Raw genomic sequence first — 13,489 nt, 5'->3', positions numbered from 1 at the left:
CTGCCCCCCGCCCCGTCCTCACCTACCCTCCCTCCCCTCCCCCCTCTCCCTCCCCCTCCCCCTCCCCCTCCCCCTCCCCACCCCCACCTTCCCATGCAGTTCCTGTGCCTCTGCAGAGTGTGATATTGCGTGCCTTGTATTTCAGTTAAATTGCTGTTGCAGCTTTCTAACTTGTTACACAATGTTACGGTTATCTGCTGCTGTAGTTGACTGTGGTCGACCGCCACCCCCACCCCTCCCCCCTTGGGCAACAGTGCCTGCGGTTTCGAATGTTCCCGATGCACGTTAAACAATGCTGTCAGCCATACCAGACTCCTGGGCTACATTCATCATACTTCGTCTTTCGTCCAGTTTTCCGATGACTCTTCACCGTGTGAAGTCATCCAAATGTTATCTACAGGTCTTACTGTTATGAAGAACATTACAACAGCGCGCCACAACTGCTCGCTAGTTAACAACACACTTCTTTTCCCGTTACATCTCGAGTTGTGGGCTCAACATCAATTGGCTCTATTGGCACGTTTACCTCAAGCCATGTGACGTTCAGCTTCCTGGGCAAGACTGGTAGACCTATGGCAACATGCTCCCGCACTTTCACTCATTCTACCGAGTTGCTAATACATTCTGTTTCTTTATCTCGTCCGTAAGTTTTGCTGAATAGTGTACTTAATTCAGCTAATAGCTATTATTTAATAGCTGTTAACCATCTTCTATCAAACCATTAACAATGCTGAAACCCGTCGCTTGTATATTTTTAGTAATTCATGAAGAAATATTTAATCTAATAATTCCTATATAGGAGCTCCGTCATTTTCCATTGTGGGTTTTTTAAATGAGGTGGTTTATGGGAAATACACTCCTGGAAATGGAAAAAAGAACACATTGACACCGGTGTGTCAGACCCACCATACTTGCTCCGGACACTGCGAGACGACTTTACAAGCATTGATCACACGCACGGCACAGCGGACACACCAGGAACCGCGGTGTTGGCCGTCGAATGGCGCTAGCAGCGCAGCATTTGTGCACCGCCGCCGTCAGTGTCAGCCAGTTTGCCGTGGCATACGGAGCTCCATCGCAGTCTTTTAACACTGGTAGCATGCCGCGACAGCGTGGACGTGAACCGCATGTGCAGTTGACGGACTTTGAGCGAGGGCGTATAGTGGGCATGCGGGAGGCCGGGTGGACGTACCGCCGAATTGCTCAACACGTGGGGCGTGAGGTCTCCACAGTGCATCGATGTTGTCGCCAGTGGTCGGCGGAAGGTGCACGTGTCCGTCGACCTGGGACCGGACCGCAGCGACGCACGGATGCACGCCAAGACCGTAGGATCCTACGCAGTGCCGTAGGGGACCGCACCGCCACTTCCCAGCAAATTAGGGACACTGTTGCTCCTGGGCTCCTGGGGTATCGGCGAGGACCATTCGCAACCGTCTCCATGAAGCTGGGCTACGGTCCCGCACACCGTTAGGCCGTCTTCCGCTCACGCCCCAACATCGTGCAGCCCGCCTCCAGTGGTGTCACGACAGGCGTGAATGGAGAGTCGCTTCTGCCTTGGTGCCAATGATTGTCGTATGCGTGTTTGGCGCCGTGCAGGTGAGCGCCACAATCAGGACTGCATACGACCGAGGCACTCAGGGCCAACACCCGGCATCATGGTGTGGGGAGCGATCTCCTACACTGGCCGAACACCTCTGGTGATCGACGAGGGGACACTGAATAGTGCACGGTACATCCAAACCGTCATCGAACCCATCGTTCTACCATTCCTAGACCGGCAAGGGAACTTGCTGTTCCAACAGGACAATGCACGTCCGCATGTATCCCGTGCCACCCAACGTGCTCTAGAAGGTGTAAGTCAACTACCCTGGCCAGCAAGATCTCCGGATCTGTCCCCCATTGAGCATGTTTGGGACTGGATGAAGCGTCGTCTCACGCGGTCTGCACGTCCAGCTCGAACGCTGGTCCAACTGAGGCGCCAGGTGGAAATGGCATGACAAGCCGTTCCACATGACTACATCCAGCATCTCTACGATCGTCTCCATGGGAGAATAGCAGCCTGCATTGCTGCGAAAGGTGGATATACACTGTACTAGTGCCGACATTGTGCATGCTCTATTGCCTGTGTCTATGTGCCTGTGGTTCTGTCAGTGTGATCATGTGATGTATCTGACCCCAGGAATGTGTCAATAAAGTTTCCCCTTCCTGGGACAATGAATTCGCGGTGTTCTTATTTCAATTTCCAGGAGTGTATGATCAATCATCCCTGGGCTGTACAAAGCCCACTCCACACTTCCATCAGGTACTGGAGACTCTCTCTGGCGTCCACAATAGCCAAGAGGATGAATCCCTGGGTGTGGTCAGGAATGAAATGTTCTAGGGATCGGAATAATTATCTGTTGTAACGTAGGGCGAACACAAGTAAGCCGAGTATTCTTAGTGACTTCTTAGTCAGTTCTTTCGAAGCCAAGTTGCAAACAACTGTCTTCTATCAGGGACCATTTCAACTTTTTAGTCCACTGCCACTTCCGTTTCATGAATGTTTCTCAACTTTCTCGGTCCCTATTAATACAATCTGCAGTCTTACTGCGTATTCATTTTCTACCTACTTTCTTCTTGTTTGTTTTCGTTACATAGTTTTCCAACTGACAGACATCACAGCCTCTGAGGCATTTTTGCCATGTCCAATCTTAAGCAGTCCTTTCTCTACTCATTTACAACATAAAACTCGTTACTGATAACCACTAACATTTTTCCTACTTTGAAGGTCTAGCCTCCCCAGCCGAGACGTTTACATTATTATGTCACAACGCTATGGAGTTCATGTTATTCGTTTGTAATATGCTAAAAGGTGGTAAAACTTCTGTCGACAGGACGACGATTAGTCTCTGCTAGTGGCAGATGTATTCTCAATACTGCCAGTCAGGTCTAATTAGAAGTCACCGAATTCACTCACAATATATCAAATCTGACTAAACATTTTTCTCTGTTCCAGTATCTGGACCTCACTGGATTGTGACAACCGCAGCTGCGTTCCTCAAGTTCTTCTGCGTAATGTCTCTCTTCACAAACGTACTGCAGAGTATGGAGATCCATCCTACATGTATTAGACAGATTGGTTCAGCTATAGAGTGGGCTTTTGTCGCAGCAGTAATAGGAATCGCGCCGTATATTGTTTACTTGGTAATTATAGTGCACATGAATTCCTTAGATATGCATGCAAAGTAACCTATTGTTAGCTTTTTTCTATCTTTACGATATGGTATAGACTGATCGATAGCTGCTAAGGAACAACCGCACATTTAAAGTCTTGTCTGTACGTTGAGGTGAAAAAGATCATGGGATAACTCTCAACATCATGTCGGACCTCTTTTAGGCCGGCGTACTGCAGCATGGACTCAAACTAGTGAATGGAAATACTGTGCAGAAATGCTAAGACATGATGGCTCTACAGCCGTCTATAAATGCAAAAGCGTTGCCGCTGCACGATTTTTTACGCGAACTGGCCTCTCGATAATGTCCCATAAATGTTCGATGGGATTCATGCCGGGCGATCTAGGTGGTCAAATCATTCACTCGAACTGTCCAGAATACTCTTCAAACCAATCGCGAACAATTGTGGCCTGGTGACATGGCGCATTGCTATCCATAAAAAATTCCATTGTTGTTTGGGAACATGAAGTCCATGAACGGCTGAAAATGGTCTCGAAGCAGCCGAACGTTACCATTTCCAGTCGATGATCGGTTCAGCTGGACCAGAGGACGCAGTCCGTTCCGCGTGAATACAGCCGACGCCATCATGGAGCAACCACCTGCTTGCAGTGACTTGTTGACATCATGGGTCCATGGCTTCGAGGGATCTGTGCCAAACTTTGGTCTACCAACAGATCTCACAAACTGAAATCGGGACTCGTCTAAAAAGACCACGGTTTTTCAGTCATCTAGGGTGTAACAGTATTGGTCACGAGCCCAGGAGAGGCTCTGCAGGCAACATCATGCTGTTAGCAGAGGCACACGCGTCAGTCGTCTGCTATCATAACCCATTAACGACAGATATGTCACTCTGTCTAACGTATACGTTCGTCGAACGTCCCACATAGATTTTTGTGGTTATTTAAGGCAGTGTTGCTCTTCTGTTAGCACTGACAGCTCTTTGAAAACGCCATGCTCTCCGTCGTTAAGTGGAGGCCGTCGGTCACTGTGCTGTCCGCCGTGACAGGTAATGCCTGAAATTTGGTATTCTCGGCACATTCTTAGTACTGTGGATCTAAGAATAATGAATTCTCTAACTCTTTCCCAAATGGTATGTCTCCAACTACAATTTCGCGATCAAATTCCGTTAATTCCCGTCGGGAACCTTTTCACATGAATCACCTGAGTACGAATTACCACTCCTCCAATGCACTGCCCTTTTATGAGGTGTGACAATAAAGTAATGAGACTGATGTTACTTACCATTTTAGTCACGTTTAGTGTTGTCTCCTCCAAAGTAGTTTCCTTCTGATTGCACACACTTTTTCCAGCGCTTCTGCCATTGATGGTAACATTTCTGGAACTTATCTTCTGTAATATCCTCCAAGACCCTAGTCACACCTTTTTGGACATCTTGTGTTGTTTGAAAATGATGTCTCATGACCGCCGTTTTGACTCTTGGAAATAGAAAAAAGTCACACAGAGCGATATCTGGTAAATAAGGTGGATGTGATAATTTGTTTTGAGGTTAAAAATTGCTGTACTGACAGAGCAGTTTGGGATGGCGCATTATCGTGATGCAGAATCCAATTATCACCAATGTTGGCACTGACACGAAAAACTCTTTTACGAAGTCTTTCTAAAATTTCTTTGTACTAATATTGGTTAACTGTTTGTCCAAGAGGCCCCCACTCTTTATGAACAATTCCCTTGGAGTCAAAGAAGCACACAAGCAAGCATTTCAATTTTGGCTTTGACATTCGTTTGCCTTCACTAAACATTTTATGCCAACGAAAAACTTGAGCTCTTGACATAACCTCCTATCCAAAAGCTTTCTGAAGCTTACCGAAAGCTGTCGTCGCGTTTTCACCCAATTTAACGCAAAAAGAAATGGCATACCGTTGCGCTATATTACGCAGTTCCATTTCCGTGACGAGAGTCACAAACACGTGTTAACTTCTTACACCACAACTCACGACTGAGCAGTTGCAGCGGTGAGCTGATTAGACCAGAAGTAGCTTATAGACCAAGGTCAAAGTTATTGTGCCTACGCAAACCTGCAAGGTTGCCACATCTTGCAAAGAACATCAGTCTCATTACTTTATTGTCGCACCTCGTATACCTTGTGTACGCGATACTACCATCAGCTGTATATATGCATATCACTATCCCGTGACCTTTGTCACCTCAGCGTAAGTCTCCCAGAGCCACAAAGATGATGTGAAGTGTTTTTATATCATACGGTAAGATACAAAAACCATTAGTAAAAGACACCGACCGCCGTGTCATCCGTTGCCAGTGGTGTCATCGAATGCGGTATGGAGGGCACGTGATCAGCACACTGTTCTCCCGGTCGTTGTCCGTTTCATTGACCTTGGAACCGCTACTAAACGGCCGTTTAAATCGTGTTTTTACTGTTTAGAGTACGTCCAGCTTACGTAAACAGGTGTGCTTCTGTGTACTGTGTTTTTTGAAATGTAGTAAGTATCTGTGAGCGATATACACTCATGTTCAGAGAAAACAGGACACATTGAACGATGGAGAAAGGACGTTCATATTCACAGGGCATGTACATTAATATGTTTTGCAGAAATGATTAGCGCTTCAGTCACCTCAGTTCACCCTTTGTCCTGTTGACTAGTAGACACAGGATCCGCCATGGGACCTGGTAACTCATTCCATGTGTGATGGCACCTATGCATATAAGGCGCGAATGTCATCCTGTGATATTGCCATCCAGGTTGCATTGACCTGGTTCCAAAGTTCGTCTATGGTGGTTTTCATTGGGTCACAACAATGCACCTACCATTTCACCATATTCCGCACATTTTCGATTAGCAACACATCTGATGGGGCAGGGCGAAAGGCTGACATCCTGAGACACCAAGAAAGCACGTGTTTGAGCGGCAACGTGTGGTCATGCATTGTCTTGCTGAAAAATGGTGTCTTGGGTGTTGTGTAGAAATGGTGTGGCTACAGGTCGCAGGACATCATTCACTTAGGACAAATGTACCCAATAGCACCTCACACCAAAAGGCCTTGAGTTGGCACTGTATGTCGTGTGCGAATGTAGTCACGGGGATCCCGCTCCTCTTGTCTGCGATGAAACAAAATGCGATCATCATTTTCAAATAAACAGAAACTGGATTCATCTAAAACCACTACGTGATGCCATTTATGTCCCCAGTGACGTCGTTCCACACACAATTACCGTCTAGCAGTTTCTGCACAGTCCTCAAAAGTATGCAGAGAAGTGGACAATGTGCACGTAACCCACGCCGTAATAAAGGGCGACGGACTGCCACCCATAATAGTGTGCAATGTGTTACACTGTACCACTGTTGTTCCAGAGCCTAGGAGGATGCAATGCCATTCTGATGAGGTGACGATCCTCTGAAGGGGTAGTCTGTATGGTGTGACCTGACTAATCTCATAGTGTTCAGAGGCCTTCCGTGAACCATTCTGCACACCCCCATTGCACTGCCGAAATACTTCATCCCACATGAAAAGCAGGTTCCTTGATCACATTCTCTCATACCAATAAAACGCCCTTTTTGAAACTCACTGATGTGACGGTGCGGTTTGCGCATACGTCGGGGGATGCATCCTTCATATTTGTTCAAATCACCCTGATCCAAAACCTTTGGTTTATAGCTGCAGCGAGAGCTGCGGGCAACTTTCACTGGTAGGTGGCTTTGCGCCTCGATATCGACGTTGTCCTTGAACCCATTGGTTCAAATGCTAACCATTTCTGCAGAACATACTAATGTATATGTCATGTGAATATGAACATCCTCTCGCTAGTCGTTCAAGGAGTTGTTTCTTCTGAATATGAGAGTATATACGTTCATAGCCATTTGCATGAGGTGCTTTAAATTTTAAATACGAAGGAAAATCATAAAGCCTTTGTCCCTATTTTTTATTAGCCTAAGTAAGGTATCGAGTGTTCAAAAAGTCTCTCCGCAGAGCCATATGATTGTTAGTCGCGCGTGCCGTATGCCCCAGTGAATATACTGAAATGAAACTCAATGAAATACAAGTTATTAATGTATTGAATATTCATTTTTACTTAAAAATTTTCACATTAAATGTTGAAAGTGTCCCCCTGTTGTTGAATACACAGTTCAATTCGTCTAATGATGTTTCCAAACACAAGCTGTAACATTTATTCCATAAGAGAAGCAGTTAAAGTGGGTATTGCAGTTTTCATTCATCGATGAATTTTATAGACAGTTGCTTTCTATGCACCCCAGAAGAAAAAGTCAGGAGGTGTTAGGTCAGGTGATCGTGGAGGCCGAAGTCCCTGAGAAATCATGCGATCACCAAAAACATCAGCAAGCAGTGAGATTGAAACGCCGGCCGCGGTGGTCTCGCGGTTCTAGGCGCGCAGTCCAGAACCGTGCGATTGCTACGGTCGCAGGTTCGAATCCTGCCTCGGGCATGGCTGTGTGTGATGTCCTTAGGTTAGTTAGGTTTAAGCAGTTGTAAGTTCTAGGGGACTGATGACCACAGCAGTTTAGTCCCATAGTGCTCAGAGGCATTTCAACCATTTTTTTTTTTTTTTTACATTGAAACGCGAGCTGTATGCCCGGTTGCACCATCTTGTTGAAAATAACCATTTACTATTTCACTTGACACAACTTCTCCTATGAAAGGGTACAAAACATCACTGCAGTATCGTTCTGCGTTTATTGTTTCGTTGAAAAATATGGGACCAACAATCCGACGTTTAATTTATGGAATATTGCAATCCAAATTCCTATTTTCACAGAATGAAGTGGTTCCTCAAGAACACACAATGGATTTGCAGTATTCCACATACGAGAATTTTGCTGGCTTATGTACCCGTATAAATGAAACCACACCTAATCAATGAAAAACGTTTCATTAGGAATATCCCTTCCACTTTGTTAAACGAAATTTTTGAACCATTGACAATAAATGCAGTCTCTTGCCATGATCAGTAATTGTCAATTCTTTCACGACTGTCACTTTGTAAGAGGAAAATTTCCATTTATTTCCGTACAGCCGAGCGGGCCGTTTCGACACTAACATCGACTTGCTGGGCGAGCTTTCTTGGACTTGTTCGGACTCATGGACGTTTTACCGGAAATATCGAGTAGTTTATCCTCAGACAAAACGCTAGGACGACCACTTCTCAGTGTATCTGTCACTGAACCCTTACTTCGAAATTTGTTAATCAGTTCTCGCACAATATCGCGATGTGAGTGTGTTGTTTCCGGAAAAGATGAATTAAATGTTTGACGACCTGAAACTGTGTATTTACCGCCAGCTTTGAACACTTGTTCGACTAAAAACACACGTTCTTCAATGATCAGAAATTTAACAGGGGCAAAAACGAAACAAACGAACAAAGGAACTAAACTTAAATGTTCACCTCAACACGTAACGACACACACCAACAATACTACGACGCTGGCTGAGATAAACGAAACAGCGGAATGTTGGGAGAGTCCACTTGAAGGAAAGTAACCCAGGCAAGCGAACAATCATACTGCACGCGCGGCTAACAATCATACGGCACTGCTGAGAGACTTTTTGAACACCCCGTATATACAGTTAATGACAAATATACATCCTGTTCTCCGTACCTTAGACTATTTTTCCACATAGTCCTCCAGCTGGATTACACATTTGTCGCATTGTAGCAGCAAATTTGAGATGCTCCTGCAGCAGAATTCATCTGGCTGACTATGGAACCACTGTCGGACTGCTGTCTTGGCTTCATCTTAACTTGTGAATCGCTGTCCAGCCAGGAACTTCTTCAGCGGTCCAAAAGCGTGGAAATCACTTGGGGAGAGATCTGGACTGCATAGCTGTGATCCAAAATCTCCCAGTGAAGTGCCCAAAGATCTTCGGCGGTTCTGATTGCCACATGTGGTCTCGCATTGTGGAGCTGAATCACGTTATCCACTTCGAGAATTCCTCGGAGCCTTCACCTGTTGGCAGCGATCAGATACAGTGTGGAACAATAACTTGCGGCATTGACGGTTGCACCTAGTCTACATCTACATCCATATTCCGCAAGCCACCTGACGGTGTGTGGCGGAGGGTACTTTCAGTACCTTTATCGGTTCTCCCTTCTATTCCAGTTTCGTATTGTTCGTGGAAAGAAAGATTGTCGGTATGCCTCTGTGTGGGCTCTAAACTCTCTTATATTATCCTCATGGTCTCTTCGCGAGAGGGAGCAATATACTGATTGACTCCTCGATGAAGGTATGTTCTCGAAACTTCAACAAAAGCCCGTATTGAGCTACTGAGCGTCTCTCCTGCAAAGTCTTCCACTGGAGTTTATTTATCATCTCCGTAACACTTTCACGATTACTAAATAAACTTCAACAAAAGCCCGTACTGAGCTACTGAGCGTCTCTCCTGCAAAGTCTTCCACTGGAGTTTATTTATCATCTCCGTAACACTTTCGCGATTACTAAATGATCCTGTAACGAAGCGCGCTTCTCTCCGTTGGATCTTCTCTATCTCTTCTATGAACCCTACCTGGTACGGATCCCACACTGGTGAGCAGTATTAAAGCAGTGGGCGAACAAGTGTACTGTAACCTACTTCCTATGTTTTCGGTTTGCATTTCCTTAGGATTCTTCCAATGAACCTGTCTGGCATCTGCTTCACTGACGATCAACTTTATATGATCATTCCATTTTAAATCACTCCTAATGCCTACTCCCAGATAATTTATGGAATTAACTGCTTCCAGTTGCTGACCTGTTATATTGTAGCTAAATGATAAAGGATCTTTCTTTGTGTGTATTCGTAGCACATTGCACTTGTCTACATTGAGATTCAATTGCCATTCCCTGTACCATGCGTCAATTCGTTGCAGATCCCCCTGCATTTCAGTACAATTTTCCACTGTTACAACCTCTCGATATACCACAGCATCATCCGCAAAAAGCCTCAGTAAACTTCCGATGTTATCCACAAAGTCATTTATGTATATTGTGAATAGCAACGGTCCTACGACACTCCCCTGCGGCACACCTGAAATGACTCTTACTTCGGAAGACTTCTCCCCATTGAGAATGACATGCTAGTGCCGTGAAATCCAGCAGGAACGGCCCACGCCTATCACAGGTGGGCGATGGTGAGGCCACGGAACTGACGCGGGCTCACAGCATGATAGCCTTGGCTTGTGGGCTACTGCAGTGCTCTTGGCTACACTCTTGACCCACCACGGCGGTGGGATGCGCTGATGTAATAAGAGACTAGCAGCACAATTCGTGATTTCCTGTCAGGAAGGTCGCAGTTCGTAGTAATAGACGGCAAATCATCGAGTAAAACTGAAGTGATATCAGGTGTTCCCCAGGGAAGCGTCCTGGGACCTCTACTGTTCCTGATCTATATAAATGACCTGGGTGACAATCTGAGCAGTTCTCTTAGACTGTTCGCAGATGATGCTGTAATTTACCGTCTAGTAAGGTCATCCGAAGACCAGTATCAGCTGCAAAGCGATTTAGAAAAGATTGCTGTATGGTGTGTCAGGTGGCAGTTGACGCTAAATAACGAAAAGTGTGAGATGATCCACATGAGTTCCAAAAGAAATCCGTTGGAATTCGATTACTCGATAAATAGTACAATTCTCAAGGCTGTCAATTCAACTAAGTACACCTGGGTGTTAAAATTACGAACAACTTCAGTTGGAAGGACCACATAGATAATATTGTCGAGAAGGCGAGCCAAAGGTTGCGTTTCATTGGCAGGACACTAAAGAGACAGCTTACACTACACTCGTTCGTCCTCTGTTAGAATATTGCTGCGCGGTGTGAGATCCTTACCAGGTGGGATTGACGGAGGACATCGAAAGGGTGCAAAAAAGGGCAGCTCGTTTTGTATTATCGCGTTATAGGGGAGAGAGTGTGGCAGATATGATACACGAGTTGGGATGGAAGTCATTACAGCATAGACGTTTTTCGTCGCGGCGAGACCTTTTTACGAAATTTCAGTCACCAACTTTCTCTTCCGAATGCGAAAATATTTTGTTGAGCCCAACCTACATAGGTAGGATTGATCATCAAAATAAAATAAGAGAAATCAGAGCTCGAACAGAAAGGTTTAGGTGTTCGTTTTTCCCGCTCGCTGTTCGGGAGTGGAATAGTAGAGAGATAGTATGATTGTGGTTCAATGAACCCTCTGCCAAGCACTTAAATGTGAATTGCAGAGTAGTCATGTAGATGAATTACACACAGCTACAGCACCCAGCTCGCTACAAGGTAACATCACCAGCTTGCTGAACGAATTTGGTGATATTTCCTAGCCGCCCAAACAGTATTCGACAGCAACCAAAATTTTATGTCCTGCTCTAGGACCAGATGGTGGGACATTCCACTTTGACACCAGATTGTACAGGTGTGTAGTGGAGCGACGGATAAGAAGTAAGATGAGGTTTTTCGAAGGGAGTTTCCATCAAACGAGTTAAATAAACTGAATATTGTTACATTATGTAAAAACTTTGAGTAAACGGGAGCTTGCCCAGAGCACACTGTGAGTCCGCTTGCCAGTCTAGGTGAGCATAATGGCTAGAGGAACAGGCAAAGAGAGGAGAAAGTTAATATTTGAATCAGCTGATAACTGGTCAAGAAGAGCAGTGCCAGAGATAGGTTTCCCACGCCATCTGCCCTTTAAAAATGCTGAAGGATGTAAGAGCGACTATCCTGGGTCCTGCGCTCCAAGAAGAGGCCAGCCACCAGCACGTTACAAACCTCCCCAGCTTCCTACTGGGTCGAAATTGCGGCGTGTATGTCCAGTTTTGTCAGCAGATTACCTGAAATAACAGAGCCCGCTGAATTCATAGTTTTATGTGTGACATAGGCCCAATAGTTTTATATATGTGACTGAATAAAGTAACGAAAAATCTGGAATAAAATTTTGTTCCATAACCCTGAAATGTATCCATAATGACTAGGCATCCTGTACACGATATAATGCTAACCAGACACATCTTGGACGAGCAGCAATTAATAAATTGATTAAAACTATTATTGATGAAGACTTTACACTGAGGTGACAGAAGTCACGGGTTACTTCGTAATATTGTGTAGGACCTCCTTTTCCACTAGGTAGTGCAGCGACTCGAAGTGGCATGGATTCAACACGTCGTTGGAAGTCCCCTGCAGAAACGTTGAGACGTGCTGCCTCTGTAGTCATCCATAATTGCGAAAGTGTTGCCGGTGCAGGGTTGTGCATGAACTGACCTCTAGAGTATGCCAAATAAATGTTCTATGGGATTCATGTTGGACGATCTGGGTGGCCAAACCATTCACTCGAATTATCCAATCGCGAACACTTGTGGTCCACTGATGTGCACAGTCAATCACAAGAATTCCATCGGTTTTTGGGACCATGACGTTCATGAATGGTTGCAAATGGTCTCCAAGTAGCTGAGCACCATGAGGACTCAGTCCATTCCACGTAAATATAGTCCACTCAATTATAGAGCCTTTCACAGCGAACTCTTGGCAATTTCGTTCCATGCTTTCGTGGATCTGCACCACATTCGAACACTGCCATGAGCTCTTACCAACTACAATCAGAATTCATTTGACTAAGCTAAGGTTTTGCAGTTGTCTAGGGCTCCCCATACATGGTCACAAGCCAGGAGAGGCGCTGCAGCCAATGTCATGCTGTTAGAAAAGGCCCTCGCATTTGTCGTCTGCTGCCACAGTCCATAACTCCAGATTTCGACACCCTGTTCTAATGGATACGTTTGTCGTACGTCCCACGTTGTTTTCTGCGGTTACTCCACACAGTGTTGATTGTCTGTTAGGACTGACAACTTCACGCAAACGCTACAGTACTCCTCTCAGTCGTTAAGTGGAGGCCGTCAGCCTCTGCATTTTCTGCGGTGAGAGGTAATGCCGAAATGTCGTATTCTCGATACACTCTTGGCACTGTGAGTAGCGGAATAATGAATTCCCTAACGATTTCCAAAATGAAACGCCCCATGTGTATAGCCCCAGCTGCTATTCCGAATTCATAGTCTGTTAATTCCCATCATGCAGCCCGTCAATGCGGTGCCCTTTTTTTATCTCGTGTATATGACTCTACCGCCATCTGTATACGTGTTTATCTCTATCCCATGAATTTTGTCACCTCTGTATATAAACAGCTGCAAAAGTGGCATCCACCATACACTCTGTAGTGATCCATGGAGTATATAAGTAGATGTAAAGTAAGAGCTGGATACAGTGGGTCATACAGTGACTGACAGACTGCTACACGTTTTGCATGAAATTGTAAAAGCTAGAAAAATCTAATAAATCTA

General features: G+C 45.3%; 1 protein-coding gene across 1 annotated transcript in view; it reads left to right on the top strand.

The window, feature by feature from the left end:
- LOC126354273 (solute carrier family 22 member 7-like) overlaps positions 1-13,489 on the top strand; it is a 103,088-nt gene that overhangs the window by 89,271 nt on the left and 328 nt on the right. The window contains exon 8 of the mRNA XM_050003814.1: positions 2,996-3,183. Within this exon, the coding sequence (XP_049859771.1) occupies positions 2,996-3,183 (188 nt within the window). The remainder of the gene's footprint in view (positions 1-2,995; positions 3,184-13,489) is intronic.

This window comes from Schistocerca gregaria, chromosome 3 (genome assembly GCF_023897955.1).
Source record: "Schistocerca gregaria isolate iqSchGreg1 chromosome 3, iqSchGreg1.2, whole genome shotgun sequence".
Taxonomy (NCBI): Eukaryota; Metazoa; Arthropoda; class Insecta; order Orthoptera; family Acrididae; genus Schistocerca; species Schistocerca gregaria.
Note: the sequence above shows the minus strand (reverse complement) of the source record. Positions and strands in the feature narration are given on the sequence as shown.